The sequence below is a fragment of the Choloepus didactylus genome, chromosome 4, assembly GCF_015220235.1.
Source record: "Choloepus didactylus isolate mChoDid1 chromosome 4, mChoDid1.pri, whole genome shotgun sequence".
Lineage (NCBI taxonomy): Eukaryota > Metazoa > Chordata > Mammalia > Pilosa > Megalonychidae > Choloepus > Choloepus didactylus.
This window is the reverse complement of record NC_051310.1, coordinates 148,014,007-148,030,134: the sequence shown is the minus strand read 5'-3', so window position 1 is coordinate 148,030,134 and position 16,128 is coordinate 148,014,007. Positions and strand designations below refer to the sequence as shown.

Here is a 16,128-nt window from a genome sequence, read left to right as displayed (position 1 = left end):
CACATACTTTCACACCTCTGGATTTTTCTTTATGATGATCCCTCTGTTTCAAGTGTCCTTTTAACCTCAGTTCAATATACCAACACTGTGTAGAATTCACCCAGTTCTTTTCAAATCTTCCCTTATTCCCTAATTGAAGTGAACTATTCCTTCTACAGTGCACAACCTTTACCTTTATTTAATCTTTGTCCTGTTTACAGTTAGTCCTTTAGATGTCTAACTCTCCTGCTATACTTTAAGATCCTTGAGAATGGGGAACATATCTTGCTCACCTTTAATTAATCCCTAGTTGCTAGCATATGCCTTTCACATAGTAAGTACTCAACAAATGTTTGTTGGATGGATGGATGGATGGATGGATGGATGGATAGATAAGGAATAACATCTTAGTTTCCACATATAAACATTAAAAAATGATTACCAAGGGCATTTATCTATCTATAATGGTCTGATAATTCTTGGAAAAAGACATTAGCTTTCAGTTTAGCTCAGTGGACACTGAAATTAATACCTCAACAGACTCAAAAAAGAAAGAAAGAATTCTTCACAGTCCCATAGGAATTCAAGACCCTATAGGAGGAAATCTCAGAAGAAAGGACCTCAACAGGATACCTGTAGGTTCCAATGGGCGCCTAGGAGGAAATCAGGACAAAAGTGGAAACAACTTGAAAGCAGTAAAGTACATCTCAAAGCCAAACAAAAATCAATGTTGGATTGTTTAATAACTTAACTATCAATAAAATGGCTTCCTTTCAACTGTAGAGATGAATGTTGGCTGAATATATGCTCCAAATCTGCATGTTCAGACATCAGTGGAGGATTCTGGTTTCTGTTGTCAATGGTGCTCAAGAATCTCATGGAAATAAAGGGGCCATATAGGGTGGTTATTGGCTTGTCTTTCGTGTAGACAGGATATTTCAAAAACACACCAGAATCTTTTTCAGTGAAGACTAACATAAAAACGGCTGACAGTTTCTCAAATAAGCATTAGTTTGCAAACACATGAAGACCCAAAAGCTATAAAAATATCAAATTGCCAAACTGGGATCAATGAAACATAGAACAGACATATGTCTCATTTATATGGAATTGTCCCATATCCATTTCCCATTTCCATATGGACCTAGAAATGTTCCATATGTGTACTTAGTCCTGAGTCTCAGGCAAATGAATATGTGATGTCAGAGCCATTCTCATTTTTCAATCTGCACAAGCTGGCCTTACATAATTCAGAGGTTAGAAACTGAGATACTGGCCCTCATGTTCCCTAGGCTGAATTATGTGATATGCTTGGGTTTTTATCTTCATGGTAACACGTTTCACTTACATCAGTTTAACCATCCATGAGGGCACAGAGAGAGGGCCTTAGAGAGAGCTCAGTGAGGTAGGACCTGGGCTAGAAGGCCAGCATGAGAGGATTTATTCATTCATTCCACAAACACTTAAGGAGACTATTATGTGCCAAGCACCATCCTTAGTACAGAGAATAAAATAGACAAAATGTTGGCTCTTGAATGGTGGGAGAGAAACAAACAAGATAAATGATTAAAATATGTAGCAACTCAGATGGCGATAAGTGCCAAGGACGAAGAAAGATAAGCAATGAAGAAAGAGACATTTAACAATCAAGTCTCTCCTCTATTAATGGAAAGCATTGAGGTCCACCTAAGATACCGGCATCTACAAAACAAGACTGGAGGGAAATTGCGAGGCTAGTGAGCCTTGTGGTTTTTGCTCCTTGTCCATACTCTGTAGGTGCCAACTTTTTTTTAAAGCACCCTTTCTTTCCCTCATTACCCCTAAGAGATCCAGGTGATTCCACTTATTCTGGAATCCTACCTGCCAGTACCCCTTATCTTTTAACCCCTAAAATCCACAATACCAGAAACCAAGGTTTTATGATTAGATAATCCGATAAATCCAAGAGAAAGCATATCAATATCAAACTCCTCCAACAAGACAATACATTTGCCTTGGAGATAATGCCTCAATCCAAAGGAGTATCTCGAATAGCAGAAATTTCACAAACTATGTCATATGGAGAGAGAGAAGTCTGGGGTTATGGGGCGATATCCTCTCTAATGATTATTATTCCTAACCTATTGGTCAGAGACAGATTAATATCTTTTACCCTAACACCCCAACAAACAGGCTTATTTTTAAATTTTCATTTGATGTGGCAAGTACAGACTAGATCTGGGAGCCCCTTCTGGTTTTCTGAGATACTTGCCTTCTTATGTGTATTCTAGAGGCCTCACCAGGACTTTAACATGAGTGTCATGCAAAGCTCTGGGATCAGTCAATGTATTTGTCATCATCCACCAAACATCTGGGAGTCGGGCACAGGTTCCTTTTGTTCGTTAAAAGCATGGCTTGGGAATGCAACCTTTATGCTTTCAGAAAATAAAGCAGGAACACGTGCACACCCACAGGTTTTTCATTTGACTAAGGCTTCTAGGGAGCAGGTGGGAGAGCTATTTAGATTTTTTTTTCCAATTAATTGAGTGAGGAACTGTAGTAAATAAACAGCTTAAGTACATCTTCTACCCCCAAAACAGTTCCCATATCACTGGAGAGCAGCTGCTTCAGGATCCCAGGTGGCTCATAGAAGCATGGACTGAGCACGGCACTGGGGCCATGGCAAAGGAAATCCCCAGCCAATGGGGAATAGGATCTAGCACTATTAAAGTATGTATTATATCACATCACATAGCATAGACAAGAAAATACGCATACCATGAGCCAGGCACTGTACTCATTACAGCTTTACAAGCAGTATCACATTTAACCATCTCAATAGCCACATGAAAAGTTATGAGGAAACTTTCCAGTTCTCATAGCATATGACAAAGCCAGAATTTACACTCAAGTCTGTCTTACTTCTAAGCTTTTATCTACTCTCTTATAAGAGGCAGCCTGTGATAGTGCTGTCAATGCCAACGACATTGGTGATAATGATGGACTGGAAATGGTATGTGGTAGCAGAGAAACCATCAACTTTAAGGGTGATAATAGGAGAGATCTCAGACATTCAATGAAAAAGGAATTGGTCTGACAAGGCAAAATTATTACTAACTATAGTCATCTATGTGAACCACATACAATTATGCCTAACTATGAGCCAGGACAGTATTTGGGTATAAAAATAAAGACATTAGAATACTTTGGTATAAATTTTATTTGATTAGAATAGTGAGTGCCAAACATCCAAAATCAGACTTAATTGTTTCCCAGGTTCTGAGGTGCATGTCTGACATCCTTATACTGTTTCCGACTTCATAAAGCATATTTTCTGAGGACTTCCTAAGTAACAGGCACTGTCAGATGTTTGCGGCAAGGGGGCAACTAACAGTAACAAAGTAGGGCCCCATGCTGTAGATTCTCAAGGTCTGGTCATTTCATCCTGACCCCTCCCTGTGAATTAGTTATGATTCTCATCATTTTACAGCTTAGGAAACCAATGCTGGAAAAGGTGAACTTGAGTGTCCAATATAGTTTAGTTTTCTATTCACAGCTTAAAAAGTGAAAATAATTGCTAGCTAGTGAAAGTTCCGGATTCAGGGCTAGAAGAAATCTTTTTTTTTTTTAAGGAAATCAAAAGCCCACCTGTTCCGGTTTGCTAAAGCAGCCATTATGCAAAATACCAGAAATGGATTGACTTTAAAAGGAAATTTATTAGGTTACAAATTTACAGTTCTAAGGCCATAAAGGTGTCCAAACTAAGGCATCAACAAGAGGATACCTTCACTGAAGAATGGCCAGTAGTGTCTGGAACACCTCTGTCAGCTGGGAAGACACATGGCTGGCGTCTGCTGGCTCTTTGCTCCCTGGTTGGGTTTCAAAATGACTTTCCCCAAAATGCCTCTGGGCTTCTGCCTTTGCTCCTCTCTCTCAGCAACTGTGCATCCTTGCTACTTTCTCCCAAGGTGTTTCTCGCTAAGCATCTGAGGGTCCTCTCTTAGCTTCTCTGGGGTAAACTCTGGGCTTCATCTCTTAGCTTAGCATCTCCAAACGCCCTTCTGTCTGCATCTCCAAGCATCTGGGCCCTGGCTTAGCATGCCCTGGGGAGTTTCATTTCTCTGCTCTCTGTGTGAGCTCTCTTTAAAGGACTCCAGGGAAGGATTAGAACCACCTGGAACTGGGCGGGTTACATCTCCATGGAAATAACCTAATCAAAAGGTCCCACCCAAAATAAGTATGCAAGCAGTGTATGGACAGATGAGTAGAAAAATGGGAACAAAAATTAAATGAGTAATAGGGGGAAGGGGGGGAATAGGATGTTTTGGGTGTTCTTTTTTACTTTTATTTTTATTCTTATTTTTATTCTTATTTTTTTTTGGAGTAATGAAAATGTCCAAAAATTGATTGTGGTGATGAATGCACAACTATATGATGGTACTGTGAACAACTGATTGTATACTGTGGAAGATTGTACGGTATGTGAATATATCTTAATAAAACTGAATTTTAAAAAAAAACAGAACTGTGTGAGGCTGACACCATTCCTTGAGTGTCCCCACTATGAGTGCTGAATTAGTCACCTACAATTAAAAAAAAAAAAAAAAAAAAGTAGAACATCTGAGAACTGACCTGCCAATCTGTGTTCTTGAGGCCACATCATTTCCCGGCTCATTTGCATCCACAAGGCCAGGTCATATTTGTAGAGAAACAGAATATAAGGACACAAGACCATGGAATAATTGTACATTTCAATGTAAAATAAATGTCCAGTGACATCTGGAGCAGCTAGTGTGACTAATGTCAATGTTTACCTGTTTATTGACATAATATTAACAGCTTATATTTATTGAGCACTTACCATGTGTCAGGCACTGTTCCAAGCATCTTACATGGATTAACTCATTTAATCCTTACTACAACCCTCAGAGACAGGCACTATTATCAACCTCATTTAACACATGAGGAAACAGGCACAGAAGTTAATAAATTCCCCCAAGGTTGTGTATTTTTTTACAGCACAAAAGCTGCACAGAAAAGCACGATTAATTGTTATAAATATGACTGAAGTAACTGATATCCTGCCAACTCAAAACAAGACTGTGAGTTTCCTCCTGACCTAGAGCTGTTGCAGGCATCCAAGAAGAAGATGTCTTGTTCATCCATGGAACTCCTAGTACCTTGGTCAGGGCCAGGCATACAGTAGTTGGTCAATAAATCTTGAATGGATATGCTGTATGTTGAAGCTGTATGTATCCCAGAAAAACATGCTCCTAAATCTAATCCCTTTCTGTGGGTATGAGTCCATTGTAAGTAGCACCTTTTAATAAAGTTACTTCAGTTACGGTGTGTGTAGTCCAGTCCAATCAGAATGGGTCTTAATCTTATTACCAGAGTCCTTTATAAGAGAATGAAATTCAGACACACAGAGGGAAAGCCACAGGAAGCAGGAAGCTGAAACAATACAGAAGAGAAGGAAGAAACCAGGATATGCCACTATGTGCTTTGTGATGTGGCAAGCTAAGGACCAAGGTTGCCAGCTGCCAATCCCAAAACGTCACAGTCTTGGGGAGAAAACATCAGTTTGATGATGCCTTGATTTGGACATTTTCCTGGCCTCAAAACCAGGAGCGAATAAATCCCCCAATAAATTGTCTGACCCAGAATATTTGCTTAAGCAGCCTAGGAAACTAAAACAATCAGCTTACTTTAAATTTCATGATATCTATACCTATATGACAATTTTAAAGCATGTTTAAAGGCTAGCACAGTCTGAATTCATTTTGATAATGGAGTCTATCATTTATTAAGCTCTATTAATCTGTCTGCCTGCCAATCTCTCTCTTATTCATGGTGATAAATGATACCTTGTCTTTTATGTTGACATTTTCATCTAAGGACCTTGATGTGTATTGTAAGCTCCATCCTACTCATAAAAATATACGCATTCTAGTGGGGGGCGGGGGGGATTCATTCAAACAGAATCTGAAGGTTCATCCACAGCTGCAAACTGGCAGGCAGCTCAAAATTCTACTGCAAACATGTCTGGTTTGGCTGGCAGAGTTTAAGAATTTTTTATTTGCATGTATAGACCAGGCCTGCCTCTTTTTACCGCCTAGCAAAAAAAAACCCAATTCACACATCTAGTTACCTGCTTGGTCCCTATAGGTGTTTAAATTTGTGATCCCTCTGACCTCCAGGTACCTAGGGACTTGGGGTAGATGGAATTTAAGACCCCTGTGTTCCTGGAGTTCATAATCTATGGCTCAAGCTTTAGGTTGATAGGAATCTTTTCAGGCAATCAGGCAGTTAAAGTAAACAACTCTTGTTCCAAGATACTCCATTTATCCACATCTAGTTCTCCTGTAGGAGGTTTAGAGTCCCTTCACTCCTATTTTCAAGACATTCCTGGGATGAAATCATCATTACCATGCCTTTATAAGTAGATGAACTAAAACTCAGAAATGGCCAACAATCCTACGGGTATCTGGCAATAGAAATGCCACCAAATAGAGCAAATGCTTTAGTTCTGACTTTACCCACTAGACTAGTATATGCTCCATGATGCTTTCTCAACTGAAAATGCCTCTTGCAAAGAAAAGAGCTTTGTTCAAGACATCACTTATGGTTTATTCTTGGACTCTTCTCTTGGAACTGCCAGCCTGGACAGAAGAGAGGGAAACCCGGAAGTGAACCACTGCCACAGCACAGAACAACAGCCATGTATCCTGGATGACAGCGATATGAGAGCTTAGAAGAGGCTCACACTCACTTCTCCAGGATTAGTTCCCCCATTTTGATTTACCTCTTGGATTCAGTTTTTGATTCAATATGGAGTTGTGGCCAATCAGACCCCTACTATCGCCCAGTATTATTTACTATCTGGATCTGGTCTACGGCATAGAGTGCAGCAGTTCTAACCATACTTCTTACACTGTGGACATCTGTGTGCATTGATGGAGAACTCTCCATTTCTTCCTGTAGTTCCACTGGCTAGCTCTCTGTGCTCGGGCCCATTAGAGAACTCAGCTGTGAAATCATCAGCAAGTTAATGCCAGACTAGACTCTGTCATTGACCTGTTGAGATGCCTGTATCTTCTAGTAAGGTCCTCTCCTATGCCCGATGTTGAACAAGGCAGCTCCCCTGGGCACTCTCCTCTTTTTGCTGTAGGACCCGTTCTAAGTTGGTTTTGGGGAATCTGAAACATTTGTTCGGGATTACGATGAGCACTACATCAATAACTATAATAACTAATAATAGACCTTTGTCACTTGAACAATTCTACTTCAGGAAGGGGACACCTTAGTTCTCACTTTGATGTAGAGCCACCTTATCCTATGAAAAGCTGAGACTTCCTTTTTTTCAACTGTTGTCTCTGATTTTGAATTATCAACAAAGTCTTTATTAGCACCAGTCCTGAAGGCAAGGACTATTCTTCCCAATGCCTGAAATGAGGCTGGCTATTTTTCCCAGGTAGCTCAAGGTTTCCTCTCTTTTGATCAAAGGCCATAGGTAGACAAAGACGGAGCTTCCCATACCACCACTCCCAGAACCCAGGCTTCTGTCTCCTGACGCTGCTTCTGCCTACGCAGGGCTCCCCAGACACCAGTGCAGTCCCCACTCAGGCTTGTCCCTCTCAATGATGCTCCCAAGTGCTCATCATTTTCCAATCCAATTCCTACCCCTTCAGGAACTGACTGCTTAGTTGTTAAGGCTGTTGATCACGAATGGTACCCGCTGAGCTAACAATTTTGCACTTCAGTACTTTGATACACAGAATTTCTTGAGGCAATGTCGTATCTCAAATGCAGACAAGAGAAAAAGATCTTCTCTACATGGGTCATGACACCGACATCAACCCAGGCTCTCATCTCTAAACTTTCGTGAAGGCTGGGCTGCCTTGATCTTCACACTAGCTGGTTCCTCTAGCATAAAACCACATACAAATTGAACTCAGTAGAAAAACTGTTGCTATCTTGTAACATTCTGCATAGGCAGCAGAAGCTCTGTCTCCATCAAGCAGCTGTCACCCCTGAGGGGAGGACTCCACATTCAGTGAAATTTCTGAATCTTTTTGTAATCTATGCTGAATCCAATAAAAATAAGACTTCCTCAAGTAGACAAGTCTGTATGTTCACTGGGAGACCTTTAATCAAAAAGGAGTTCACTGGGGAGGTGGAGGGGAAAAGGAAAAAAAAAATAAAACAAGGCTTGGTGTCTCAGTGTCTCCCACCTGTAAAGTTGTGACCCACCTCAAAGGACAAGAGCCCAGTGGGTTACTGTGGAGTCAGCAAAGTGCCGGGAGCTAGAAAATGGAGGAAGTGCATGTGAGGAGGAGCACAGCACTTTTATTTTGATTACTGCATCATCAGTTTCTGAGCAAAACAAAAAGTCTTGGCACCTTAGGAGGCTCATCCCCTGTAGCAGGATCAGGGCTGAGGTGCCAGCACTTTTTCTTCCCTCTCTCTGAATTAAAGAGGTGCTTTGATGGCAAAACTCACTGATCCAAAGGAAACTGAAGAAGCTGGAAATGTCTTTGTCCCTAAACTACCCACTGGCTTCCTGGCAATAAGGTAGCTGAGAGGACACCATCCTGAGGCCTCCTGGAAAGACCCAACCTGGCTCCCTGGAGAGAACTTGTACCCTGCAGTCTCAGCATGGGCTGGGCTCTCCATCACAGCAGGATCTGCTTCCTCTAAGTGCTGCCCAAAGGAACTTTTCAAAGACCAAAGGCTTCTACTCCCCAAACAGATGGGATCTAACCAGCAAAAAATCCCTGAGAGGAAAAGCTGGGTTGGTTTTATAGGAAAGTCACTCCCCATTGCTCTGGGGAAAAGGAATAATGGGCTTACAATGGAAATAGGTGGTAGGGAAAAGGAGAGACAGCTTTGAAAGGAAGATACGTGGGATTTAATAAGAAAAGGTGATTCTACGGGAAACACTAGCTTTGGTCATTTTCTGAGCAGGGAAAAAAATAGCTGAATACTCTATTTGGTGGCTGGAATCCTGGAGGCTTACCTGGCCTTTTGAAGGCCACTCTACAGGTTGAATTGTCTTCTCAAGACTTTTCGTCATATATTTTGAGAAAAGTTGGGTATTGCTTTAGTCAAGGCAGGGCCCAGATATACTGGGTGTGCCAGTTTGTATATATTATGTCCCCCAGAAAAAGCCATATTCTTTGATGCAATCTTGCAGGGGCAGATGTATTAGTGTTGATAAGATTGGAATTCTTTGATTGAGTGTTTCCATGGAGATGTGACTCAGTCAATTGTGAGTGAACCATTTGATTGGATAATTTCCATGGAGGTGTTACCCCGCCCATTCAGGGTGGTTGTTAATTGGATCACTTGAGTCCTATAAAGGAGTTCACAGACAAGGACCTCAGAGCAACTGAGAGTGACATTTTGAAGAGCAGCTGCAGCTAAGGGAGGACAAAATGCCCCAAGAGCAACATTTTGGAGAAAGTCATTTAGAAATGCAACCTAGAAGCAAGCAGACGCTAGCCACATGCCTTCCAAGCTAACAGAGGTTTTCCAGATGCCAATGGCCATCCTTCAGTGAATGTACTCTATTGATGCCTTACCTTGGACACTTTATAGCCTTAGGACTGTAACTGTGTAACCAAATAAAACCCCTGTATAAAAGCCAATCCATTTCTGGTATTTTGCTTAATGGCAGCATTAGCAAACCGAAACACTGGGGCTAGACCAATACTGGAGATAGTCCAACAGTCTCTGTGGCAGAGACAGAGGGGGCAACTCTGGGGCTTCTTCATCAACAACAAGATCCAGTCACAAGGTGAACTGAGTTCCCAGTGCCAGAGATACACAATGATAACATCTTATACTGCACACCTCTTCTCTCATTTGGAGAGTTGTTGGGATTATTATTATTTCCTCGGTGAAACTGCAAAGACGGGACATAGCTCCATACAATGAGGGAAATAGGACCTCAATTTTCGTAGTATCTTAGTATCAAGGTCACAGTGAGTTCTAGCAATAAGAATTCCTGCCTCTAAGTTCACTTTTTATTACATCATTTCACTCCTACTGGATAAATGTTGTATTAAAGTTAGCTTTAAGTACAGAGCTAATTTAGAAGGGTTTATATAGGTACGAAATTGTGGGAAGTGAGCTAAAACATCGAGTTCTTAAGACATAAGAACTCCTGGGCCGATATAAGAGATTGGTGAGAATCATTCAGAAGCATGCCAAGTCAATTAAAAAATGATGGAACTAGTGGCATCTAAGTTAAAAACTTTTTAAATAGTAAGATAATGGAAAAGTCAAATCATGAAATAATATGAAAAAAATCCGTCCCAAGAAGGAGTGAAAACAAATAATCACAAAACAAGCCAGAGGCCAAAGAAACATAGATAGATATACTAATATCTATTTAAATGCAAATATTCCAAAAATAATCAGCAGAGAAGCTTGTTCTCAAGATAAATTCCTCCTGTCCTTTTCTTTTTTCAACATTTTATTTCTCAGATCAACTGTAAGGAACCAGAGAAATATTTTTGTTTTTCTTTTAAACCAGCAGTGGAAAAGGAATTAAAAATTGTTAAAAATGTCTTCACTTATGTGTCTCCATCCTTGCTTAATGATCATGTTAGCATAAGAAAAAAAAATACACAGACATCAGACACACCTTCAATTGCAGACCTGGTCTCACTCCACTTAGGGGCTGCCCTACAACACGTTCCAAATATTTCCAAGTTTGTAGCCAGCCATGATCACCTCCTTTCCTGGGAGCTCTGCTGCTTGAAATCCCTCATGACAACTCTGGTCATGGGCAATGAGTGTTTCAGCAGAGGAAAGAGCTGCCACCTCAAGTGTTGATCAGACGTCTCCAACTTGAGAAGGTCCTGGCTTCCTTCTCCCATCTACCTGGGGCATTTCCCTGGGAAAGAGGTTCTATTGAGAGTCCAATCAAGCCAATACAGGTATTTAATCAGATCAGCTCTGTGAAGCCAAGGGGGAAGAGACTGAGAAGGTGGGAAGCCCCGAAGTGACCTTGGGAGGCACAGAATGCAGGAATATTCTGAGCTTTGTCATTTTAACCACCAAACCTAATTCAGCAAGAGAGTTAAGAGCCCAGCTCCCACAACACACACCTGGGTGTTTGAGTTCTGCATTCTCACACTTCCTTTCATTTCTGCTTGCAACCCCCTTGAGATGCTATGACCTGAGCTCATGTCAACCTCCTCCCTCTTCCCTTCTCAAGGAAAATCTACCAAAAGTGTGACACTGGCATCATGCAGCTGTTATGTAAATGGACTCCGCTGAGGGGAAAAGCAGGCAGGAATCTATAAAGCACCAAGTGCAAGTTCACCGCCACCCCAACCTAGGACAGTGTACTCTGCAGAGATGAACACTCACATCACGCCGCAGCTAAATTCAGGAATTTGTCCTAGTCACTTTAGGGAGGCACCCACGGTGACGGGAGCAGTCCTTGATTGTCATCCCAAGTGCACTCTCTTGTGCCTACAGAGCTGCAAATTTAGATGAAGGAGTGCAACTTTCTACAAGAAGGGCTAAATTAGGAGTCTAGGACCAATCTTTAATTGAGACTAATGGAAACTAATGTCTATCTCGATTTGATTTCTGTTTCAATTAACTTTGCGGTACAGAGGGGTTTGGCAAGGAGAAGACTGTGGTACTTTTAAAATAATAAGTTAAAACTTTGATTTTTTTTTTAAATGGACACTGTAGTCTGAGGGGAAAAAAGTGCTCCTTGGCACTCTCAAAACATGATGCAGAGCCAGCTGTTCAACCAACTATCTTGGAGATAGGGTAATTGCCACTCTTCTCACCATAACTTCTGGCTTTCAGATCAGCAGTTGGCAGGTATATCTGCTTCTGAGCAGCTTCAGAACCACATCAGTGACACTGGCTACGTCAGCAAGAACAATCAGAAGGGAGGATGATGCCACTGCCAACAGCAGTGGAAGGGAAAATTTTAGCCTTAAGAAAAACTCTTAGGTTTATCTGTCTCACTGACTCTCTCTCTCTCATTGGCATAAATGACTACTAATGATGTCAGAAGGCCAGAAGAGGGTATGCCATTTTATATATCCACCTTAAGATACAGGGTATAGGAGCAATTAGTTAACATGATGTGCTTAAGCCTCCAAACCCCTTGTTTAGGACCTGCCCCAACTTAGGAGAGGGTGGGCTTCAAATGTGCCATAGGACACAAGATGGACAACAACACCTAGCAGTCGTCTATAGCCCACCACACACACCTGTGGTGACTGCTGCAGTAATCCTAGCCCATTTCACATCACAGCTTATTCTACCTGCTTTCATTTTTGTCACTAGTATAATAAACATGACATCATAACCCCCAACAATGCAATGCAGGGTCCTTGACACCGTGCTTCTATGTTGTATTTTAAAAGTAGGTTTAAAGGAATCTGCTCTCTGTGATGGCAATCCTCTAAAAGTTCACAGTTACAAAGACGTGATTTTATTCCATTATCAAGTATCAGTCACTTTCTGGTCCAGGACAATGCTAATGCAAGAAGGCATTAGAGGACTAACATATGGCTAAAATACTTTAAAATACATTGTTTGGGGAAGAGAGGGAAACTCTAAGGAAAGGTAGATAGAGGAGTTCAAACAGAATATCTTCTCTAACCCAGGTGTATTTAAAGGTGAGAAAGATTTCTCTGCTGGCACACTTCAGTGATTGACTCCCTTAAAAGCAGCAAGATAAAGTCAAAAAATTATGCAGAGGCCAAAAGCTTATGGTGACTGGGTTCCAAAAAATTGCTTTGTCTAGTTCACAGGTATAGAGGGAGTGTTCAGATTTAAGATGATAATCCCTAAAGTAGTTCTCAGTACCAGGGGCCTTAATTTAATATTATGTAATGACAATTACCAGTAACTTGCTGGGCAACCATGGCCAAGAATCTTCATTTCCTATGCCTCAGTTTCATTAGCTATTTTCTTGGAAACTGAGGAACACACCTAAAAAGTACTTAAGGTGATTTCTAGAAGGGAAAAAAAATCAATAATGCCACATTTGGAGTCATTAACCCCCTTAGCCACTTACAGCCCTCTTGAAGCAGTAACTGATATACAACACTCTGCAACAGGGGTTCCTAACTGGGTCTGTGAATACCACAAGAGGACCACGGGTAAGCTTTAGAAGGAGTCCACCTGCTCTGATCTCTGGGGCAGGAAGGCCATGACCCAAATGAAGTTTATGAACTACTGCTCTACAGTAAGCCTTGGATACAGACATGCACCAAAATACAGTTTCACTGCCTGATGGGGAAGGCAAGTCAGGGAAGGTGGTCACAGGAACCAAGAGAAACACATAAGTTGAGAATCTCAAGAAAACCAGCAGGATCCCAAGCCTTTGCCCTCTGGGTCATCTATTCAACACTGGTCCTATAAGTCAGAAGAGAACCTTTTCAATCAATGGTGCCTAGATCACTAGTAATAAGCAGAAGAAACCACTGAATGGACACAGCACAAGCTGCCATCCATCCAATACTGCGGGACACCTGTTGGAGGGAAAGCCAAGGGATTCCACAGGGCTTTGAGGGCAAACAAGCAGCCTTATATCACAAGGGCTAGAATGAGTCCCAATTGTGTTTTGAAAGTAGGACCATATTGTGTGCAGTGTAATAAATGAAAATGGGGTCCTTGTCTATAGATCACACCCATAAAGAAGAGATGAGTCCTCTGGCCCCTCAGTTGTAAAATGAGGGATTTGGATCCTTCCAAATTCTCCAAATAAGACCTGCATCCTATCCCTGGCACAGGAACCATGTTTGGAAGAGAAACTGAAGGGAATTCAAAGGAAGCACTTCAAGAAGGGGAGGGAATTGCCCAAAAAAAGGACAATAGCTCAGAGGTGACCTTCACCAGGTCAGTTTGGTGTTTGTTACTACATATGGGGGGGGGGGGCATGCACTTAAGAAGGAGGAGTGAGTGAGAAGGAGAGTAAGAATTTCATTCGAATTCCTGAGAGCTAGATAGCACACATAAAATTTTCTAACACTTATAGAACAATTTACAGTTTACAAAACATTATGACTTTCACGATATCGTTTTATCCTCATCACCCAGAAATGCTGGTTGTATTTTCTCCATTTTGCACATAAAGAAACTGAGGCTAAGAGGGGCTGATTATGCGACTTGCTCACGGTCATGTGACCCAAATCAAAGATAGGACGCATCCCAATCCCCGCTGCTACCCCTCACCGCCACCCCCGCCCCCCTCCCCTCTGCACCGCACCGTCTTAGTCCACCTGGAATGAAAGGCTCTCCACCAACTCCTAAAGGGCAAGGCTGGTGTGGCTGAAACTGACTTCACCCCCTCCCTTCCCTAAAATCTAGGGCGGAGCAGCGCCCCCCGGTGCCAAAGAGAGGACCTGAGTGACGCTGATCCTCAGTCAGGGGTTTCCCCGTTCTGCTAGGAGCCGGGGAGCCCGGAGCTGAAGAAGTCATGGCTGTTGCACACCGGCAGTCAAGTAACGCTCCAGCAGCAGTTAGCTTGGGGCTTAAAGTGCGAGGGGCAACAATGGGTGAATCCCCTCCCGAGCGATTCCAGGACTGAGACCCGGCACCTGCGCCCGCTTCTCGGACTCGGCTGCCTACACTCATGCTGGCCACTGCCCCGCGGGCTTCTTCCCGCTGGCTCCCCAATGCATGAGGCGCCTCGAGAGCAAAGGGGCTGAGGGGAGGTTTGGGGATGTCAGAGCGGACAAACGGACTACGGGGCTAGATCTTCCGCCTTCTATCCTCTGGATCAGGACAACCACTGGCAAACCCCACCTGGAAGTTTGGGCATCAAAGGTTTCAAACCAAGTAGCAAGTTGCTCCGTGAGCGGGCAGCCCAAGTAGGGGCCTGGGGGTGAGGATGGCAGTAGAGGAAGAAGAGAGAGGTAGGAGAGGGTGCCCCTTCCCGCACAGCCCCTCTCAGCCCCGCCGTAAGGTGGCCGGTGGCCTCTGCAGCCCGCGGGTGCGGTGAACGCTCTGGGTACCCGGGACCGCGGCGCCGCGCAACCCCTCCTCGCCCGGCTCCATGCTCCTCCCCACCTGCCCGCCGTCTCGCCCACGCCGCGGAGACTCACAGTCCGCAGGAACTGGATCTCGTCCTCGCCTCCTTCTCCCCCTTCGGCCATGGTTCCCGAGGCGTCGGCGGTGCCCCAGCCTCCGGCGCCTCTGCTTCCCCCAGCAGCTGCTCGGTGTGCGCGGAGTGCTGCTGCGCTTTCTTTCTCCTCCTCCTCCTCTTCCTCCTCCTCCTCCTCCTCCTCCCGCTCCTGGCTCAGTCTCAGCAGCGACGAGCTAATCCCCGACCATATAGGGAGCTGGGCTAACACTACACTGCACTGCAGAGCGCCAACGCCAAACAAGCAGCCCGCCCACCCCTCTCGACTCTCACCCGAGCCAAGTGCGCCGCTGCCGCGGACCCGGCGGAAAGCGCAGCACTGGGGGCGCCCAGCGGACGGGGGCGCGGCGGAGGGCTGGGGGCAGGCGCTGTGCCTTCTCCCCCACCCGGTACCGCACCGCCCGCAACGCACCTCTCACTCAGCGGAGGCGTACGCCCCGTGGCGACAGAAGGATGCCCCCCTACTCTGCCCCGATTCACGAACAAAGGCCAGTTGCTTAGCTCCAGCGCGCCAAGACTGGGCACCAACCGCCCGCTTTGCCCACTTTGTCCGTGTATGCGTTTGTGTGTGCTCCGGACTCGATTGTCTTGCTCAGACGCGAAAGTCTTGCTGGGACCTCAGCCGCCGAAGGGTGAGCTGGGTGTGCCTAGGTCTTCCAGGCAGCAGGGAAGGAGCGGTGCAGTGAGGCTGAGCGTCCATTCATAACAAAGTTTGCAACTCCCTGGATAGGCCTTTCTGCACCTTATGAAAGCCCCCTCCCGTCTTCAAAAGCCAGTAAGTACAGTTTACCATGTACTTTACCATGGATTGTCAAGCGTTGCAATAACTTCTCTCTGTGTCCCAGGGCTCCCCATACCATCCTCAATTCGGAGGTCAAATGGCCTCAGAATCCTTCCTCTCTGCCCGCCCCACACGGCCCTCCAAACTTATTCTGCATCTGAGTGTGCCAGCCTTATAGACTCTAAAGAGGGAAGTGGGGAATATATGCAGTTCCCTGCCAGGTCCTCGAGCTGCTGACATCCCACCCAGCCTTATAGTT

General features: G+C 44.0%; 1 protein-coding gene across 27 annotated transcripts in view; it reads right to left on the bottom strand.

Moving 5' to 3' along the window:
• Positions 1-15,134, bottom strand: part of RYR3 (ryanodine receptor 3) — a 514,330-nt gene extending 499,196 nt beyond the window's left edge. For all 27 annotated transcript variants that reach the window (XR_005216490.1, XM_037834372.1, XM_037834393.1 and 24 more), the window contains exon 1: positions 15,051-15,134. Coding sequence is in view for 26 of the 27 variants with exons in the window: in XM_037834372.1 (XP_037690300.1) it covers positions 15,051-15,101 (51 nt within the window). In the remaining variant the exon portion in view is untranslated. The remainder of the gene's footprint in view (positions 1-15,050) is intronic.
• Positions 15,135-16,128: the final 994 nt, after the last annotated feature.